We start from the raw sequence: 20,806 nt of genomic DNA, 5'->3' as shown, positions 1-20,806 counted from the left end.
ACTTTTTAAATGTTACTACTTGTTTCGGAACGTTCAGAGAACATTCAAATGTAACATTCCCATAATGTGTGAATAATGATAAAATGGAATGTTCCCTTAACGTTCGTATAACCGAGAACGTTCAGAGAACATTCAGAATTAATGTTTTCATAACTTTAGCAGAACATTCTTAGAACATACTGAATGACAAATTCATGTAATGTATTTAACAGTGGAAATCCCAGTGAAAAAACAGGCTTGTTTGAGATGCATCGGCACTGTGCAGACCGATCAGTGTATGACATGCAGCCGCCTTATGCTCACATGTGCCATCAAAGTACCCCAAGAGCAAAACGAGACCAGCCGCCTAGGTCAGGCGCTGCAGTCAAAATCAGCTGCGAAAGCCTTGATGGCGACACGCTTTTATTCTCATTGGTCAGATTCTGTGATGACAAGGACGACATGTGTTGCTTGTTTTTTCTTAGACAAGTTCCCGTATTTAAACAATCTGATATTCAAAACGTGAATTTCAATCGCATCCACTTCTTCGGCTACAATCAATGCAAAATTTGTGTGGTCTGCCATGAATGACATGGGTTCAGCACACTACGGAAAGCACAAATTATCTGTACTCCTCGTCAGCCAGTGAAAGGCTAGTGTAGTTAATCTCGAACAAGCCTTAATACTTTAACCATGATGATGTGAAGAAAATTCTACCAATCGGAGTCGTGGCGAGCAAAAAGATCTCTTTAGCTCCGCCCACCTACGTGATGTAATCGAGTTCATCTCCCTAAACTCTCAAAATACTTAGGCACTGTTTCCACCTGGTATTAAGATGCATTTTGGTTGATCGGATCATAAGGGGACGACACTAAATACAGGTGTAAACTGGGTTTAAAATGTGTTGAGCTTGTCCTCTTACGACCACTTCCAGAGGTAGTCGGAAACGCATTCGACCGGATTGTGTTCGTAGTGTAAACTGAATGCGTTCGAACAGCCGCTAAAGACCGCCTACTCTCCACCTACTGACTTTGTCGGCTGAAGACCCAAGTTTGGTTTGAATCATACCAAGCACAATGTTCTCTCACCATTCCTGATTTCTAACACGTACTCACCGCTTTCGGCCGGTTTTGTGGCTGTCAGAGCAGAAACGAAAGCTGCTGCTCTCTCCGTACGTTTTTCCGTTGTCTCTTGGTGCGTTCACATGTAAAATGCATGAGTTTATTTTGTGAATTAGATCAAAAGATCTGAAAAAAACATACATTTACCCACCCATAGACCCTCCCCTCAAAGAAATCAGGACAGAAGTGGTTGAAAGTGGACAAAAGAGACGGATTAAAACACCAGGTGTAAACGGGAATGTCTCCCTTGTCTACTTGTGATCCGATCCACCAAAACGCATCTTAATACCAGGTGTAAACAGGGCCTGAAATAATGTATCGAATATTTTGCAATAAACTTAAAATATATTGTTTCTATAAATAATGCATTTATCAGCTATTTGCATTTTGGATTTTACTTAGTTTAACCAAAACAAACTATAAGTAACTTTGCAACTACATGTCAACTAACTCTCATTAGAGGACCGTCTGCTTAATATCTGCTAACATTTTGATGCTTCTCAAAAGACATTCTACTGACTACAAGTAACTACGTGTCAACATATTCTACTAACCCGAACCTAACAGTTTACTAATGCTCTAGTTGACATGAAGTTGTAAAGTTACTAATAGTTAGTAGAATGTCTAAAGTGGACCATTGAAATAAGGCGTAATCATTTTTTGTATCTAGCTGCAAATGCACAACAACTTCTGATATGGGATGCTGACATATAATGATAAAGTATAATAATGATGAGTCTGTAGAGTTCGGTTCTACTCCTGAGGCTTTTTGAGAGCCGAGAACAAGCAAGCATTGATTTCAACCCTCCTCTCTAAAGAGAAGATACGAGATGGGAACACAGCACTGAATAATTCACACGGACCAGTGAGCCCGTTCTGATCTGGATTATGAGTGAAACTCCAGAAAATACTTGAAATATTTAATAATAAATGGTCAAAGATGATGCAAGACACAGATCTCAGGGAAAAGAGCTCACATTGAGTCTGTTTACAAAGAACAACTTAAACTGAATTATGAATTTAATTTAGGAAATAAATGAATGTCAAATGTAATTGAAACTTATTATTTCATATCAATTTATTTGGATAAAAGAAAAGTTGATGAAATAGAGAACAGCAGTTGTAGATGCTCTCCTATTTTCATGCACCCCAGTGAAATACAAATGTCATATTTTGTGGATCATGTTCATGCATTACAGAAATATTACAGTGTGTTTGCCCTGTACTGTTACTAATCACCATGAATAATTGCCTTTAGTCTACTCAGTACCAAAATCTTTATTTTGTGAGTCAGTATGTTTCCTCTTCAAATGATAAGACACTGAAAATAATATACAAAGGAGGAGATCGAAGTCAACTTCAGAGGAACTTCAGTGAGGTCTGTACTGGTCAACGGCATCTAATGAGGTCAAAATGCATCGGTTTTCTCTTTACACACAGGTGTGTGTCTGCGTGAGTGATTTTATAGTCTCTATAAAATTGTATAGTCTCTATTATATAGTCTAAAATATTTACAATAAGGTTCATTAGTTAAACATTAATGTATTAACTAACATGAACTAACCATGAGGAATACACTTGTTACTCTATTTACTAATCTTCGTTAATGTTAATTAATAAAAATACAGTAGTTCATTGTTTGTTCATGTTAGTTCACAGTGCATTAACTAATGTTAACAAGATTTTAATTGTTTTAGTAAATGTTAAAATTAACATTAACAAAGATTAATAAATGTTGTATAAGTGCAGTTCATTATTAGTTCATGTTAACTAATAACTAATGAACCTTATTGTAAAGTGTTACCCTAATATTAATTATTATAGTCTCTTGTATTAATTATATCATTGTTCCAGATTGGAAGGAAAGATCAATTGACTTTGTTCAATGGGCTCTTTTATAGCTTTGTGCACAGCGCCACCTACTGACCACTTACTATTAAACCACTAAATGTCATTTTTTAAAAAGTGTTATTTTAGTATCATTGAAACACTATATACTAGTTTTTATTCGTATTTTGAATGTTTTTATTTTTATATTTTTCATTTTATAGTAATTTTGTTGTGTCATTTTTATTGTTTTTTAATATGTCTATATAGTTATCATTTTTATTTAAGGTTTCATGCAGTTATTTTAGTACATCAAGTTAAACTAAATGAAAATGAGAAATCCTGAAATAATTTTACTTTTTTAAACATTTTATTTCAGTTAATGTTTATTTTATTTAAAGTAAAATGTTTTTTATGGGTTTAGTTGTTAAAGTCCCCCCTGTAGTCAATAATTTTATCCCTTAAAACTCATCTTTGATCACCAAAATTACATATTTAAATGTTTTTTTTCTATGAAAAAAAATTCTTAATGCCTTAAAATAGCTTGAATGTAACTCTACACCCTTGCCTCATTTAATATACACGGAACTATGAATATGCTAATTAGCCCCGCCTCCACTCACTCACACGAGCTCAGACAAGATCCACTCGGTCAAATGGTATCGATTACAACGTCGGACACATAACGGTAATTAATATGATTAGCCTTTTGCTTGACTATGTTATCAACCCGATTATTTACGTTATCGTTATCTACCCAATTTTTCATATCAACAGAAAAATATACCGGGATAACCTTCTTTTGAGACTCCCTTGCGTGGTCAGTTAATGATATGCTAAAGCCCGCCGGCAGGTTCACGTGATTGGCTACAAGGTAGTTTGTGACATCACAAACACTAGCGATTTCAAACCTCGGGTTTGAGACTGTCTTTGGTTTACTGCAGTTTTGAAGAGAAAATACTCAGCAATGGTGTTGACTTATTAATTTTCACATGGTTTGTCTTAAAGCATGTTAAAAACACCAGATAGACATATGAACAACAAAATATTGAATAAAATAAGTATGAATGTATGAACAATGGATCTTTCCTTTCACTCTGGAATACAGTAAACATTGGTTAACATAGTACACATTAAAGAGAATTTCATCTGTTGGGGTTAAGAACTCAACAAAGACAAAATGACTTTATATTGTAATGACTGTAATCAAGGTGCAATGAAAGACAAACTGCTACTGTAGGCTTTTTGATTGCTTGTGCTGCCAAAAACAAGTTCCAAAGAAGTTCCACCTGCCTTTTCTTCCTTCTTTTATTAATTTATGACCCTGATCTGTGGTTTCAGATTCTTTGAAACCTCTTCTTTGCATTGAAATTCCACCTGTGTTTATGAGTAACACCTTCCTTGTCTGCCGGATTCCACTTTATTTCACTTATTACGTGGTCATTATATGAGGTTCAGACATATATGATGATGATACATCATGTGAAGAGGTTTTTCAGCTGTACTGCTCTTTGATCTGTATGTTCTCCATTCAAATATTGACCTAAAAGCAGTGTTCATTTTGACAGCAAATTTTGATTTAGTTTTAGTCACAGTCTTTTGACTAAAATGGCATTTAGTTTTAGTCATATTTTAGTCATCGGTAATTGTTGTAGTTTTAGTCTAGTTTTAGTCGACTAAATATCATTAGATTTTAGTCGACTAAGTCTACAGTTGACTCTCTACTCTCTTGCATGTATCATTATGTCATTGTGTCCACAGTAAGCCACTTTATAGATAAAGTGGAAGTGCAATAAAGCAATAAATTAGTCAAACACATGTTAAGTGAGTAACTTGCCCACTGAAGTAGAAAAGCTTTCTACTTATATATATATATATATATATATATATATATATATATATATATATATGTGTGTGTGTGTGTGTGTGAAGGTAACTGCTGGTTTCTGGCATCGGTTGGAGCTCTTACATCTCAAAAACTGCTTATGAAGCAGGTTATCCAGAATGACCAAAATTTCTCTGTGGATTATGCAGGAATATTTCACTTTAAGGTAAAGGTTGAAACCATTTTTGGCCTTTAAGAATTGAAGCTTCTGTATATGTTTAATAATAGCTAACCTCTAACATGATTTGTTTTCAGTTCTGGAGATTTGGATCATGGGTGGATGTGGTTATCGATGACAAACTACCAACTATTGACGGCCGACTCGTCTTTGTTCAGTCTAAAACACCAAATGAATTCTGGCCTGCTTTGTTAGAGAAAGCTTATGCTAAGTGTGTTTCAAGTTTAATAAAAAACTGTTTTATATTCTAGAAATGGTGTCTTGATCATTGTCTTTATCTTTTCCAGAGTGTGTGGCTCTTATACAGATATGGATGTAGGAAGCATATCTGAAGCTCTCATGGACTTCACCGGTGGACCACACATGACCATTAAACTGAGTGAAGCATCAGACAAGCTGTGGGACACCATGAGACGAGCCAGCCAATCAGAATTCCTGATGGGATGCGGCACTCCTGGAGGGGTAAAGACTGTGATCCTAGACCTGTATTTAATGTAGTCTTTGTGGTATTTTTGTTCACTTGACAGGGTATATCTGTACTTTCACAGCCGTAGCAAAAGTAATTGCTACTTTTAACCGCTTAGTGTCACTCTAACCTTAGATTTTCATTAAACGGAAGGTGATCGTGTCAAAGCTTCTAGGGTGCTTCTCAAATGGAAGGCTGCATGTTAGGCCCTGTCCCAAATGGCACCCTAAATACTCGCGGTCTTCCTATGAATCCGCACTTTTGTGACGTAACACCGCTTTGACCGTTGGAAAGAAGTCTGCTGCAGAGCTCGCACCAGTGCAGGCTTTAGAATTAGTTTAGAATTAGCATTTTTAAAATTAGACTCAAACGCATACATTTGAAAGTAACATTTAATAACCAGAAACGCAATACTTGCTTTTACCGACAGATTAACTTGCACCAGTTTGATTGGTTGCACAGCGTCAACCACAAGATTTTTATCCTGCCGTTTAAAATTGGTTAAGCCTTTTGCTGTTCCAACTATTAAATAGATTATTTGCATTTAGCATAGTTTTTTCTGCATTCAGAACAGACCAGTGACCTACCTGTAAAGAAGCAGTCATACAATATATAATGTACAATTTATAGGCCTACAGAAGTCATAAAATCACTTTATTTTGCAGCAGACCTGTGGCCTTGTGGAAATGCATGTGTACACGGTCACAGGAGTAGAAGAGGTGAGAACATCTTTTATAAAACATCAAACATTCTGTTGCTTCTTGCAGTTTCAAAGTGTTTAGTATCAGTAAGCTGATAAATACAGTATCACAGGTTGTATGTGGAGGTCGTCCAGTGAAGCTGGTGAGGATCTCAAGGAGAGTGGAACAGGGACTAGAGCGACAGGTGACCCATAGGTCTGTCGCAATAATCAATATATTGCGCAATATATGTACATGACCTCGGTAATTTTTGGTGACATAATATATCGCCCATTATGCTTACATGATAATGAATGTCACCAACATTTTGCTGATCATGCTGTTATCTGCAGTTCCTACACAGAGCAGTCATCGACAAGTGAAAAAAAGGCATTATTTGAGGTGTTATAGTGTTTTCCTGACAACTACAGACAGTTTGGAAGAACAAGTCAGAATGCTCTCGATTTCAAAGCCGCAATCCACTGTTCCGGTGCAAATATAAATGTCTTTGTCCATACGGACATCTGACTGCTAAGTGGGATTTGTGTTTTCGGCAATAGTGTACCCTTACTTTACTGAGAAAAGAAGGTCAGGGAAAAATCTGTAAATGGAAAATCTCCATAGTGCCTTTTTGCATTTTTTTTTTTTACTTGTTACTTTGCACTTTTTTAGAAAATATTTACCATTTATTCAAGTTTATTTAGGATATTACATAGGCCTACTTGCATTATTATGCTGTTATATTATGATTATATATTCAGTGGAATAAAATGGTCTTAAAATGACAATATTATCGTTTATCGCAATTATTTCTGAAACAATATATCGCACAACAAAAAGTAGTTATCGTGACAGGCCTAGTGACCCACATTTCTATATAATTCCTCCATATCTCTACATCAATTAGGCTTCTGATATCTTGTTAATCTGGTCTCTTTAGATCCCCTTTGTGGGAATTTGTATGTCCTGAGGACCAAAAATACAACGTTGTGCACGACAATGGAGAATTCTGGTGGCAGAACTAGGAATCCTCTTGCTTTTTTGCTTTTTATGTATGTACTCTATGTAGTTGCATTATTTTATAGCCAGATTCGGACTATAAATTGTTATTGCAATACTTGTGTTATTATTTAATGTGTGCAACACAGAAGTAGCAATAGTGTGTTGTTGAAAACACTTTGTGAAGCTGTTTAAAACATATAGCTTACATGACCACTGCTTTCAGCGGCAATGCAAAAGCAGGTTTAAATATTCTGGTATGATCGTAATTTCAAAGGTTTAATAGACATAGCCGAATCGTTGTCATCTAGGAATAAGATTGCGTTCTTTTGATTAATCGTGCATACATATGAACTTATAGCCGAAGTATTTTTGTAGGCTATGTCATGTTTTATACCAGACCTCAAAAGAAATTCTCTATGGTGGTATATTTGATCTCCACATTTTATGCATTCAGGGAATGATGATTCTGTCTTAAATCAGAAGATATTTTTGGTAATACTTTACAATAAGATTTCATTAACATTAGTTAACTGAGTTAGTTAACATAAACTAATAATGAACTGCACTTCTACAGCATTTATTAATCTTTGTTAATGTTAATTTCAGTATTTACTAATACATTATTAAAATCAAAAGTTGTATTTGTTAACATTAATAAATGTGCACTGTGAACTAAAAACAGCTGTATTTTTAAATAAAGTTAACAAAGATTAATAATTACAGTAATGTATTGCACATTGTTAGTTCATGTTAGATAATACATTAACTAATGTTAACAAATAAAACCTTATTGTAAAATGTTACCTATTTTTTAAATATAAATTTCAACACAAGTACACAAAACATACGACCACAATAACTTTAAGAACCTTTGCTTGTTTGTTTGTTTAGATAAATTGGGGTGTGACCTGTAATGCGATGCAGTTAGACTAGCTTACATTTGATTAATATTATTAAATTGCAAATAAATTAAATATTCATCTTTGTCAAAAGAATTCCAGGCGCAGTTCACTCTCAGCCAGTAAGATTCCACATAGCATTTTCATCGGTTGATAACTTTTGACAGCGTTTAATCCATAAGCAAAATAATTTCTGAAAAAAGCACGGAGAGATTCGCGAGCGCGCAGGACACAGTTTGAGCGCGCACACGCAATATCTGAACGAGAGGAGAGACAGTTCATAAGAGAGCACTGTATATTTGAGAGCGCGCATCCAGTTTTGTGCGAGAGCAAAGGAAATCCAGCGCGCGAGCGGAGATTCACGCGAGCGCATTACATGTCTGTGCTCTCGACATTTGTCAGTAAAATAACGCCATACAGCCCACGCCGATTCTCATCGCGCTGTGTGAAATACAAACTGAACGTGCGGCTCAAAACACCCATCCGCAAACTACATCTCTCAGTTGGATAAAGAAACCCAGTGTCGCTGATAAAGTTTTGATGGATGACGACTGTAATGAAGGTAAAGATGATTGCAGTGACATACAGGAGTCGTACACTGGGCGTGCATGAGTCCGTTATTATTGATGCGCAAGCAAACTGTGTATGATTGCATGTGCGCTCGCGGCTCACCGATATTTCTGCATCTTTTGCTTTGTCTTGCCCGAATTTCCTTCTCCTCTCCGACCCTGAAGCTCTCCCAGTTATCTAGTGTTAGCCTGGTACCGATCCAGGTGATTTTTCAAGTGCTATTTTTAAAGCGTTCCCTCAGTGCCGCACACTGATTGCAATATTGCACTTATTGCGTTCTTGTCCCTTTCTCTGAAAATAATGGGAGTAACGTTAGCTATGTCCATTTCACAAATGTAGAATCCGTCTCTGCAGTCATTTCAACCATAGAATTCCAGCAGCAGGAAATAGACATACTATTTTACCCACTATTTTACTCTCTGGTGCTAGTGAACTCATTTCATATTCGCTCCCGGCTGTCCCTGCCTGCCAGCATGGTGGTGTCACGTGACTAACGGAGCTTTATAGGGTGGTTGTGTACACACACTGCCAACACACATTTATAGCCAAACACCACCAGGCAAAAGTGAATTTTGCATAATAGGTCCAGGGGCGCAACTGTACATTTGCTGAGGGGTATGCAAGATCATGGTTGGCGCCCCCTCTAGCCTACATTGTGTTTTGTCTACTTGTGACTTTAATGAATATGACATTGAGCAATTGATATGATCAATTAATCCAGAAAATCCAAAGGATTCACATTTTCTCACATTTTTCAATTTTCTTGCCACTCTATATCCCCTAACCCTCACACACAGAAAACTTCCTGCATTTTACTGTCGATTTAACACGTTAATTAGATTAATTAATTACGATTAAAGAAAAAAAAACTTTTTTAATGCACTTGCCCCGCCCCAAACCTATGTAGGTCATCTGATGAGGAATATAATGCAGGGCAACAACTCACTATGCGATGGATAGAGCTTACAGAATGCAGTTAGAATGGCCATAAAACTCAAGATACTGGAGCAAAAATGCCCCTTATTGAGTTTTTGTCTCATATTTATCATATGAGTTAAGCAGTATCACAAAAGTAACGGATTTCAATATTACACGAGTTCTGTTTTTGTCCCAAATAAAATGAGTGCAACATGCAATACTTATTTTATACGTAAGTTCAAAATAAGTTTATATTGTGTTATTTTAGACAAAATATTGTCTGGTTTGTTCAATTTTGCCAATGAAACTATAAAGACAAAGGAGAACTGTTCGTGTCCACGCAACACACAGCAGTGTTTCATTTCTGAATCTGCGTTTTGAATGTAACAAAAGTGATTCAGCGGACCATTCATAAAAGACTTGAAGCGGCGCTACACGCAGACCGACCGGTGTAAGACATCAAAGGCTTACAGTGATATAGGTTACGCTTACCAATTTCTTGTTATCCACATGGACATCGATGTCCTCATTTTAAGACACTGTTTTTCATTTTCATTTTCTTTTTTGCGTTTTCTGTTTTCTGTTCTGCGCCCCAGAAACGCTTCCCTCCTCTGTCCATTTTGGACATGTGACTGTCCGTAACAGAGCAACGGCTCTTGTCGAAATGATGAGCAGTTGATATCACTTGAATTTAAAATGCTAAACATTGTTTTTCAACAAACATCATTTTTAAATTTATTTTAAACGTTTTATTCAAAAAGATTTTCTAAGATGTTTTGGCACAATGGCGCCCCCCTCCGTGCGGCGCTCCTATGCACTGCATATACTGCATACCCCATTTTTGCGCCACTGAATAGGTCCCCTTTAAAGTCGGCATGAAACAGAATTTGCGCTAGTCTTTTCTTCTCTATGATGATGTATATCTGTATATCCGAGTGAAACGGCTTCTGGAACAAGAACAAATGTAGGGCGGGGCTTGATTTTGTCCGTGGGGAGTTGATTGGATGGTTGTGGTTTGCTATTGGTGGATCTCATGTGAGTGACAGGTTGCCCCGCCCTCGTCATCAGAGAAGAGATGTCGCCACAAGAGTGAGGGGAAGTTATTCTGATTCAAGATTACGAGGAACATGAATTTAAAACAATAATGATAAGTCATTTATAATAAACACTGCAATATTTCATAAACTAATTCCATTTTGATTTCGTTGTGATTTTAAATAATGCTTCCATTCAGATGACACTAATCTAGTTTGGCTTTTTAGCTTGAATCACCTTTTGACAAGATGAATAAACCTCACATTGTTTGCAAACCTTATGCTCTCTGCCCCATCAATTATCAATAATTATATCTCCGCATTTACAGTGTCATTATGCTTATAAAGTATGTTTTGGACATTTAAAGGGATAGTTCACTGATAAAAGGTGAACTATCGCTTTAACAATTACAGTAAACTGCAGTCTAACACCAAAAATAATTTGAATCAACGAGTTTTGGACTGAATCCTACCACAGTAAAAGACTTACATTACATACATTTGCATATTTAAATATTGACCTGAGAGCCATAAAGTTGCATAACACCTGGAAGAACAGGCGGAGTCAGACTTTAAAAGCCTTCTCCTCAGTTTTCTTCTTGCACTTTGCTTAGGAAAGGACAGAATAATCTTCCAGCCTCAGTAAGAGACAAAAGGTATGTTTTTTATCATATCATGTTGTTATCATTTCAGTTTTTAAATGGAATATTCAAGCATGAGAAAGTAACTGACATGCAAATGAATTTGTTTTAGTTATGTCAAAGCTTCAATAAAGGTTGATCTAATTTAAATCTAGCCAATTGAAGAGTAAAACCTAAGTAAACAGAACTATTGGAAATTTTTGCAGTGTGCTGCTTTCTGTTCAACAGATCTGATCCACAATGCCAGCACCTGGTGTGTGTTTAAACATTTTGTCGGAGCGTAATGTCAAAGATGGACAGGGATCTCCCGACAAACCGGAAAGGTTCCTGGATCAGGACTTCCACCGGCTCAAGCAGGTCTGCCTAAAGGAAAGACTGAAGTTTATAGACAACTTGTTCCCTCCAGAGATGAAATCAATCGGTTTTGGTCCTCTGAAGAGTGAAGAACTCTGGAGAGTAGTGTGGAAACGACCACATGTACGTGAGCATCTGCAGACACAAACACAATTCATTCAGCAGATTAAATAGCAGAAACTCTCAGAAATGAACCTGCTGATCATGATGTGAATGCTAATGCAAATTATGAAGGTTCTCGTTGACCGGTGTGATGCCTAGTTCATGTTGACTTTAAGGCGTGTGTGGTAGTAAAGTGTACTGTCCACAACAAAGGAACAGCAGAGTCATGCATGCTTTACTGTTTACTGTAGTTTATTCTAATAGCTTGATTAGGTCGGTCTGTTGCTGTTACTTGACAGTGATTTGCACCCTTGTGATTGTGTGTGATCTGCTGTATAGTGTGAAATAATTCATCTGTTTCCTTCAGGAACTGGTGCCGAACCCTGTTTACATTGTTCAAGGAACTTCAAGGTTTGACTTCATTCAGGGTAGATTAGGTAAGTCTGCTGTGCTGTACAAAATACATATTGTGCGATTAAAAGCTACAAGTGTAGATTTGCTGAGGGTCATACACAATTATGTGCCATTTAATATAAATGAACAAATCCCACCAATGTCCACACCAAGCTTACAGTACATCCTTGAAGCTAATCAAAAAAATGTGCATTTGAAAAATCTGCAATGAGCTAAAGTAAAACCGAAACATATTATCATTTAGAGATGGTGAAAATTTCAAAGGTCGCAGGTCTAAACCAGTTAATAGATAAAGTGGCTGTGCAATCGAGCAATAAATCAATCAAACAAACAGGTGTGTACGAAAATATATATTAGATGAATGCAGTGTGTATATATTGAATATAAACTGTCAATAAACACATTTTGAAGAGAATAGAAGTTAAACTTCAAACTAAATGAGTCATTAGGTCAAATGAAAAAGTTTCTTGAAGTAGAGAGATAAAAAGCAATGAAAACAAATTAAGAATATGCAGCTTTTTTCCACTTTTTGGAGTTTTAGTGGTTTTGATAGAAGATGACAACTGATTAGTGAGGACACTTTACTGGTCCTCATTAGTTAAAAAGGCTTATAAATTGGCCAAAACATGCTTTTATTTAAATTGAGTGTTTTGCACGTTTCTGTGATGGGTAGGTTTAGAGGTAGGGGTTGGATTAGGTTGTAGAAATATCATTAAAGGCACAATATGTAAGATTTTTCGATTAAATTATCCAAAAACCACTAGAACAATGTTATATATTTTGTAGACTTGTGTACTTACATTATCCAAAATGTTTCCAAGAATGTTTAAATCCAGAGAAATAAGCAATTTTAACCAGGACATGGACCGTGTCCGGGTGTCGCCCATCATATCCGCGTTACTCTCGCTTTCTGGTTTTATTTTGTAGAAACCATGAAAACACTAAAGACGCTTTAATATATTATGTGTTTTATTAGGCAGGTGAGCAACTGTTTGGACACATTCATCGACAGAAAACTAATCATGTTATATAGCTCAACACAGTAAGTCTTATTGTTTAAATCTCGTTTTCTTGATTTACCGCGATTTGAACACACAGAGTAGCATTATAACAACTTTCAACACACAAATGTATCTAATATGATTAACAGCGCTGCGTTACCCCCCATACGCTTGACCGGAAGAAGTGGAAGTGGCGACTGCGGCATAATAAAAGTCCCGCTGCTCTCGAGCCATGTGTCGCGCTCGTCTCTCATTAGCAGTCGCTCAGTCGCTCCTCGTTCAGCTCCAACAGCACTCGGTCCCGCTCTGCTTCATACTACAATAACGTCAATAATCTCATCCATGAACATGATTTCTGCCCGAGTCCCATCCCGATTCTTCTCCACCGGCTGTAGACATGAAGACAACACATCCCATGATTCCGCGAAATCAAGGCGTCATCAAGCTACACCTTTGTTTTGAATAAGCGACCTCTAGCGGTGAAAATGTACATACTGTGGCTTTAACCTGATATAAAATCAATGGAAGTCTATGCAATGTTCTCACTAATAAAGTGAAACAATCATGTGTGTGTGTGTGTGTGTGAAGGTAACTGCTGGTTTCTGGCATCGGTTGGAGCTCTTACATTTCAAAAACGGCTTATGAAGCAGGTTATCCAGGATGACCAAAATTTCTCTGTGGATTATGCAGGAATATTTCACTTTAAGGTAAATGTTGAAACCATTTTTGGCTGAACAATTCTTTTTTAAAAATTGAAGCTTTTGTATATGTTTAATAATAGCTAACCTAAATCTAAACCTAATCATCTTTTGTTTTTAGTTCTGGAGATTTGGATCATGGGTGGATGTGGTTATCGATGACAAACTGCCAACTATTGACGGCCAACTCGCCTTTGTTCAGTCTAAAACACCAAATGAATTCTGGCCTGCTTTGTTAGAGAAAGCTTATGCTAAGTATGTTTCAGTTTAATAAAAGACTGTTTTATATTGTACTATAATTTATTGCTTCATGGGTTGAGCAGTTCTTCACTCATAAATAATTTAAATAAACAATCTCCAATCTGATTTTCATATACTTTCTGCTTCGAATATTGTAATATGTCCATCAGATCTGGTTAGTTTGGTTCATGGATCAGATCATTGATTTTAAATGCACAGAAATAATGAATGGGAAAAATACTTCTGGAAATGGTGCCCTGATCATTGTCTTTATCTTTTCCAGAGTGTGCGGCTCTTATGCGGCTATGGACGCAGGAAACATATCAGAAGCTATCACGGACTTCACCGGTGGACCACACATGACCATTAAACTGAGTGATGCATCAGACAAGCTGTGGGACACCATGAGACGAGCCAGCCAATCAGAATCCCTGATGGGATGTGGCACTCCTGGAGGGGTAATGATTGATCCTTTAATATTATCCTATTATAAAGCAATTAAAAATACAAAAAAATGCATTATTATTATTATTATTATCATGCTCGCTGCAAGTAAACAATTATTTAGTGTAGACTGGGACATATTTTTGCAACTTCAAATAGTTTCATCCATATTTTCTGAGGGATGAGGGCAACTTCTACTCTTGTAATTTCTACTCTTGACCGCTAAATGTGTATATAACCTTAGATTTTCAAAAGACAAAAGCTGAACGTGTCAAAGGTCTCCTTAAAAATACTATCAACAACATCAAAGTCAACAGAATTGATGTATGATAATCACAGAAGCAAATTAAGTAACCAGTTATTAAATTTGTCTCAAAAATACGCTTGAATGTAATAACCAGAAACGTTATTGCTTTTGATGTCCTGCATTGAGAACAGACCAGCGACCTACCTGCAACAAACAATACAGTCATGATCACATGAAGTCCTAAGATCACTTTGTTTCTTTTTAGCAAGCAGGTCTGCTGCAAAATAATGTGTTACCCAATGGCCTTGTGGAAATGCATGCGTACACGGTCACAGGAGTAGCAGAGGTGAGAACTTCTTCTATAAGACAGACTAATTCAAATGTGGTTTACAGTTTTACATTAATTTTGCATTTAGCAGACGCTTTTATGCAAAGCGACTTATGAAAGAGGAGCAAAAGCAATTTCTCAAAAAGCAAACAATATTCATAATATACTGTACCATGCCAGATTTATTAGACAACAAGTTTTGAAGCATTTAGTATCAGTAAGTTGACAAGAACAGTACTTTTTTCGAGAGTTTTTCACTGTGATCTTATGAGATGTTCACTCACAGGTTGTATGTGGAGGTCGTCCAGTGAAGCTGGTGAGGATCTTTAACCCTTGGGGTAAAGGAGAGTGGAACAGGGACTGGAGCGACAGGTGACCCACATTTCTATATAATTCCTCCATATCTCTACATCAATTATTCATCTGATATCTTGTTAATCTGCTCTCTTTAGATCCCCTTTGTGGGAACTTGTTCGTCCTGAGGACCAAAAATACAAAGTTGTGCTCGACAATGGAGAATTCTGGTGAGCAGAACTATGTACAGTATACAAAGGGACAAATGTTTGTCTTTAAAGTTATTTTAGATCATTGTTTTTATCTCTTAATTTTATTTAGTATATTCCACAACCACAGTTCCATATCACTATTTTATAGCTAGTTTTCTGTCTCTGCAGGATGTCAATGGAGGATTTCTGCAAGAATTTTTCAGATTTGGATATTTGTTGCTTGGACGTGAACGTTCTTGCTGGATCTCATTCTTCATCCTGGAAAATTGAAATGAACAAAGGCCAGTGGGTGATGGGAACAACAGCTGGCGGTTGTCCAAATGACCTAGGTAAACTAATCACAAATCATGTCAGAATGTAGGGCTAATGTAGGACCAGGACTGAAAATTAATTTGTGAACGGCTTTGTTAAAATGTTGATTTGGATTGGTTGACAACAGTGCTTGAAGTAAAAAAAAATGCTTTATTTTGAGACAGACATCACTGGAAGTAATGATAAATACAAAGTTCTATCATGAAACTCTAGATGGCACAGGTCCTTAACTCGAAATCTGCTTGCAATCACATCGTTCTCTGTAGGGCACAGCTGATTGGTCCCTGCTATATCAGTAGCCAATGAGCATGCGTGGTCAAACTTCAAATAATTGGTCAGCATTTGCTGTAGCAGTTGCAGCATGCTTTCAGAAATCCTCCACCTTCCCCAGCTCCACCTGTATAGATTCATGTAATTCATGTATGCTATATTGTACAGCAGCAGCATGTCTTACTTGCTCACAGCAGTGTCATGTATGTATTGGCAGTAGCAAGTCCTGTACTTGCTCTGCAGCAGCAGCAATAACCAATAGCAGCAACAATAACAGCAGCAGCAATAACTAATAGCAGCAGCAGCAATAACCAATAGCAGCAGCAGCAATAACCAATAGCAGCAATAAACAAACAGCAGCAGCAGCAGCAATAAGTAATAGCAGCAGCAGCAATAACCAATAGCATCAGCAATAACCAACAGCAGCAGCAATAAACAAACAGCAGCAGCAGCAATAGCTAATAACAGCAGCAGCAATAACAGCAGCAGCAGCAATAAACAAACAGCAGCAGCAATAATTCACAGCAGCAGCAGCAATAACCAATAGCAGCAACAATAACCAACAGCAGCAGCAATAAGCAAACAGAAGCAGCAATAACTAATAGCAGCAGCAGCAGCAATAACCAATAGCAGCAATAAACAAATAGCAGCAGCAGCAGCAGCAATAAGTAATAGCAGCAGCAGCAGCAATAACCAACAGCAGCAGCAATAAACAAACAGCAGCTGCAGCAATAACCAACAGCAGCAGCAATAAACAAACAGCAGCAGCAGCAATAGCTAATAGCAGCAGCAGCAATAAACAAACAGCAGCAGCAATAATTGACAGCAGCAGCAGCAATAACCAATAGCAGCAGCAATAACTAATAGCAGCAGCAATAAACAAACATCAGCAGCAATAACCAACAGCAGCAGCAGCAACTAATAGCAGCCAGCAGCAGTAACCAACAGCAGCAGCAGCAATAACCAATAGCAGCAATATACATCAGCAGCAGCAATAACCATCAGCAGCAGCAACAGCAGCAATAACAGCAGCAATGTAGCAGATCTATTCCGCCAAGATTAACCATATCAACATTGTCATATCTATTATCATGTCATGACAGAACTTTAATTCAGAGAGTGAGTCAGATTCACATTCAAAAACAGCTTGGATGGATTTAGTATGAGTTCATTCAGTAAAGGATTTGTCAGACTGATTCAAACCAACAGTTAGTTATTCTAAAAAATTAGTTAGAAGAACTGGCTCAAAAGAGTCTATTGCTTTACAGTATGTTATTGCGTTCAGCTCGAATGAGCAGCTCAATAGAAAGACATTAATTTGTCTGCTTTTTATCTCATCACAAAGTTAAAATTCAGCACAACACCAGTACTGTGAACACCAGAATTGCCTAGGCAAAGTTTATTGGCGGAAAGCAAAAGCTGATGGGATGGAAAAAATAAGAGATGGCAGGGAAATGGTTTGCGTTAATTCACTTGCAAACTTTTTCACAATTTTTTTGCTCGCTAAGCTTTCTCTGGAGAGCGCAAAAGTTTTGCGAGCGAAAGCCTAAGCATTGAAATGCATTTTTTTTCTCTCATGTAACTGTCTCCATACACTCTATAGCCCCAAACAGATATAATAGAGTGTGGGTAGGTTAACCGGAGGTAGGTCAGATTTGGTTGACAGACATTCCAGAATCTTTTTCAAGTAGGTACTTGCATGTCACGTTTAAGCAAGATATTGCGTTATTGGTTACATGATTGATGGCAGCTTGACAGTATTACAGAAACTTCTTAAGATTTGAAAAAGATTTCCTAAATGAAGTTCACATACTAAACAGATAGTATAGGAGTCTGAGTTAGAATGCTTCTTTAATAGGCCTGAACACACTCTCTTACAACACTCTTTCTATTATTTGTCTTTTGCATTCATAGAGAGTTTTTCAAAAAATCCCCAGTTTCGTGTGACTCTTAAGGAGACTGTTGAAGACCCCGGACATGAAAGCTCTCCAAATCTCCTCGTTTCTCTCATTCAGAAATCTCACAAGAGAAACAGGCACTTGGCAACCAATTTATATATTGGCTTCAACATTTATGAGGTTTGTAAAAAAAAAAAAAAAGCATTTTGAAAACTTGTAATGTCTATTTTAAGTTTTCAAAAGACCTTCTTCACTTGAATACGACATTGAGTATTTGAACATTTATATTTGTTTTCTGTAACTCTTGCAGGTGCCAGCTCATGTACGTATTGAACATGTTCCTGATACATTTGGTTGAATTTGGGGTTTTGCAGAGATATAATAATCAATATTTGTTCCTTATTCACCAGTTAAAGGACCAAAGGGAAAAATTCCCTGCCTCATTCTTCAGAAACACCCGTCCCGTTGGAAAAAGCGAATCCTTCATCAACGCTCGGGAAATTATGGAGTTTTTCAGATTTAAAGCAGGCGACTACCTCATCGTTCCTTCAACTTTCGAGCCGAATGAAGCTTCATCCTTCCTTCTGACAGTCTATTCAAAGACAGAAGCCGTCATTGAGTAAGCCTTCGCATTATTAGCATTAGAGCTGAAGTGATGCGATGATTGAGATTATGCTCAAACAAACATGTTTATGATGTCTCTGTATATTAAGCTAAAAAGATTTTGATTTTGTGTCTTCAGAGACTCTTCTGGATATGGCATAACAAGAACAAAGGTATATCACAGCTTGGGCTTTTTTTTTTTTTTTTTTAAGGTTTTTTTTATGTTGCACATATATATGTTCTGAAAGTATCTCAATTTCTCTCAGTTGATTCCCAGGGATAATGATGATTCCTTCCAACTCTTTCTACAATATGCAGATAAGGTACATGTGACTCTCCAACAGTTCTGGATTGTGAGGGAATGTGAATGATTAGAAAGACCCCAAATATTTAAATCAAACAGGAAGTTTTTTTTAATCTGTTTTCTGATAATTGTCTGTTTCTGTAAGTACGGAGAGGTGGATGCAGAGCGGCTTCAAAGACTTCTGAATGAGAATCTTTATGCAGGTGATGTTTCATCCTTCCAGAGAAAATTCACAATATCAGCTCATTTTTTTAAAGCACATATTCCTGTTTTGCTTCCATTTATCTGTGATTATGCGTATGTTTTATATCTGATCTCTCAGGACATTCACAGAAAACGAAAGGATTCAGCTTGGATTTGTGTAGGAGCATGGTGGCGCTGATGGATGTATCCTCTACTATGAAGGGTGGAGAAAAGGCTTACAGACACTGTCAAATGTCTGAGTTTGCCATTTGTAAATTCTGGAACAAAAATCAAATTGATTACATTTTACAAGTTGTTTTATGATGATCTTTAAAACAACAGTACAGCTCAGTGTCACTGGAAGGCTCAGTGAATTTGAATGCCTCCGTTTGTGGAAAAGAGCTGTTTTTCTAAAGGTAAAGAACCATTGGAAATGCAACAAATTTTTGCTAATAGTATGCAGTAGTCTTTTTTTTTTTTTTTTTCTAAAGTAAAATGGGTTGCATTTGCTTTTCTGGTCTGTTTCTCAGGATATTTTCTATGGCATGGATGTGTCACGCACAGGAAGTCTGTCTCTGAATGAACTCAGAAATGCACTTAAGGTTGCAGGTAACTTTATTAAAAGACTAACCTCAACTTATATGTTCTCAACAACATTTAATCACCTAATGTACAAACCAATAGAATGAATCTGCTCATATTTTTGATTTCTCAAGGGTTTATATTGAGTGACAATATGCTGAATCTCATGGCGCTCAGATACGGTGACTCCAGCGGTGAAATTACACTAGAAAACTTTGTTGTCCTTGTCCTGCGGATGGACTGCATGGCCAGTGAGTCTGAAACTTTAGCCTATTGTTTTGTACTAGATAGTCAGTACAGATCTCAGTTATTGTGTACAATTTAAATCCTAAAAATAGCACTTGAGACATCACATCTAAGATAGATAAGTTAGGATTTAACTTCATAAATCATTTGTGATGCATGTTTCATAAAGATAATGCAATAACAGCATAACATCCACACCTAACCTCCGTAGTGCATGATATTGTTGTCTGGATGATTGATGTTAATCTCATAATATTATTATCTCCAGAAACATTCAAGAGACTCGCTGCTGGGGGGCCAAACATGATGCTGGGAGAAAATGAAGTAATGTTTTTATACAAATATTTCAATCATCAGAATGCATAGTAGATTAATAAAAATCATAATCCATAACTCTGTTCTTGTAGTGGATGCATCTCACCATGTACTCATGAGCCATATGAGACTGAGAACATGGATCCTGGACAGACTTCTGAGACCCATACAGCTATACACAAATCTAAGACTTAAATTCTGCAACTTTATTTTCATTGACACATTTTGCATAATGAGGCTTGTTAACTATAATTGATTTGATTGTGCATATGGTGATTGATTGTGCATTTTATATACAGAATTAATTGTGTGGAGAGTTAAAGTTGTTTCAAGTTTTCAGTCAGATGACACTAATCTAGTTTTTGCTTCAAAAGCACCTTTGACAAGATAAACAAACCTTACACTGTTTGCAAACCTGAAGATCTGAATCCTACATACGTTTTACAATCAATAAATTATGCCTCACAATTCAGTTTAGTCGTACTTGTATGTTTGTGCTACTTTACAATTAACAGTAAAATGCAGTCTAACGCCAAAATCAATGAAATTTGGGCTCCAA

General features: G+C 36.8%; 1 protein-coding gene across 2 annotated transcripts; it reads left to right on the top strand.

Annotated features, from left to right (window-relative positions):
• The first annotated feature begins 8,359 nt into the window (after positions 1-8,359).
• zgc:136872 (uncharacterized protein LOC678524 homolog) lies at positions 8,360-20,719 on the top strand. 2 transcript variants are annotated; one of them, XM_051867059.1, is made up of 23 exons: positions 8,360-8,599; positions 11,174-11,215; positions 11,429-11,677; positions 12,024-12,093; positions 13,660-13,778; positions 13,891-14,024; positions 14,293-14,467; positions 14,966-15,046; positions 15,315-15,400; positions 15,481-15,552; positions 15,703-15,863; positions 18,031-18,194; positions 18,325-18,336; positions 18,425-18,633; positions 18,757-18,790; positions 18,884-18,940; positions 19,067-19,124; positions 19,244-19,308; positions 19,452-19,520; positions 19,635-19,713; positions 19,821-19,937; positions 20,201-20,256; positions 20,340-20,719. In XM_051867059.1, the coding sequence occupies exons 3-23, from the start codon at positions 11,441-11,443 to the stop codon at positions 20,364-20,366; spliced, it is 2,082 nt and encodes a 693-aa protein (XP_051723019.1). In that variant the 5' UTR covers positions 8,360-8,599; positions 11,174-11,215; positions 11,429-11,440; the 3' UTR covers positions 20,367-20,719. The 2 variants fall into 2 exon arrangements, with proteins under 2 accessions (XP_051723019.1, XP_051723020.1); XM_051867060.1 differs by lacking the exon at positions 8,360-8,599 and having other exon boundaries at positions 11,407-11,677.
• The last annotated feature ends 87 nt before the right edge of the window (positions 20,720-20,806 follow it).

Source organism: Ctenopharyngodon idella, chromosome 17 (genome assembly GCF_019924925.1).
Source record: "Ctenopharyngodon idella isolate HZGC_01 chromosome 17, HZGC01, whole genome shotgun sequence".
NCBI lineage: Eukaryota > Metazoa > Chordata > Actinopteri > Cypriniformes > Xenocyprididae > Ctenopharyngodon > Ctenopharyngodon idella.
The sequence above is the reverse complement of the archived record's forward strand: the minus strand, read 5'-3'. Positions and strand labels throughout refer to the sequence as shown.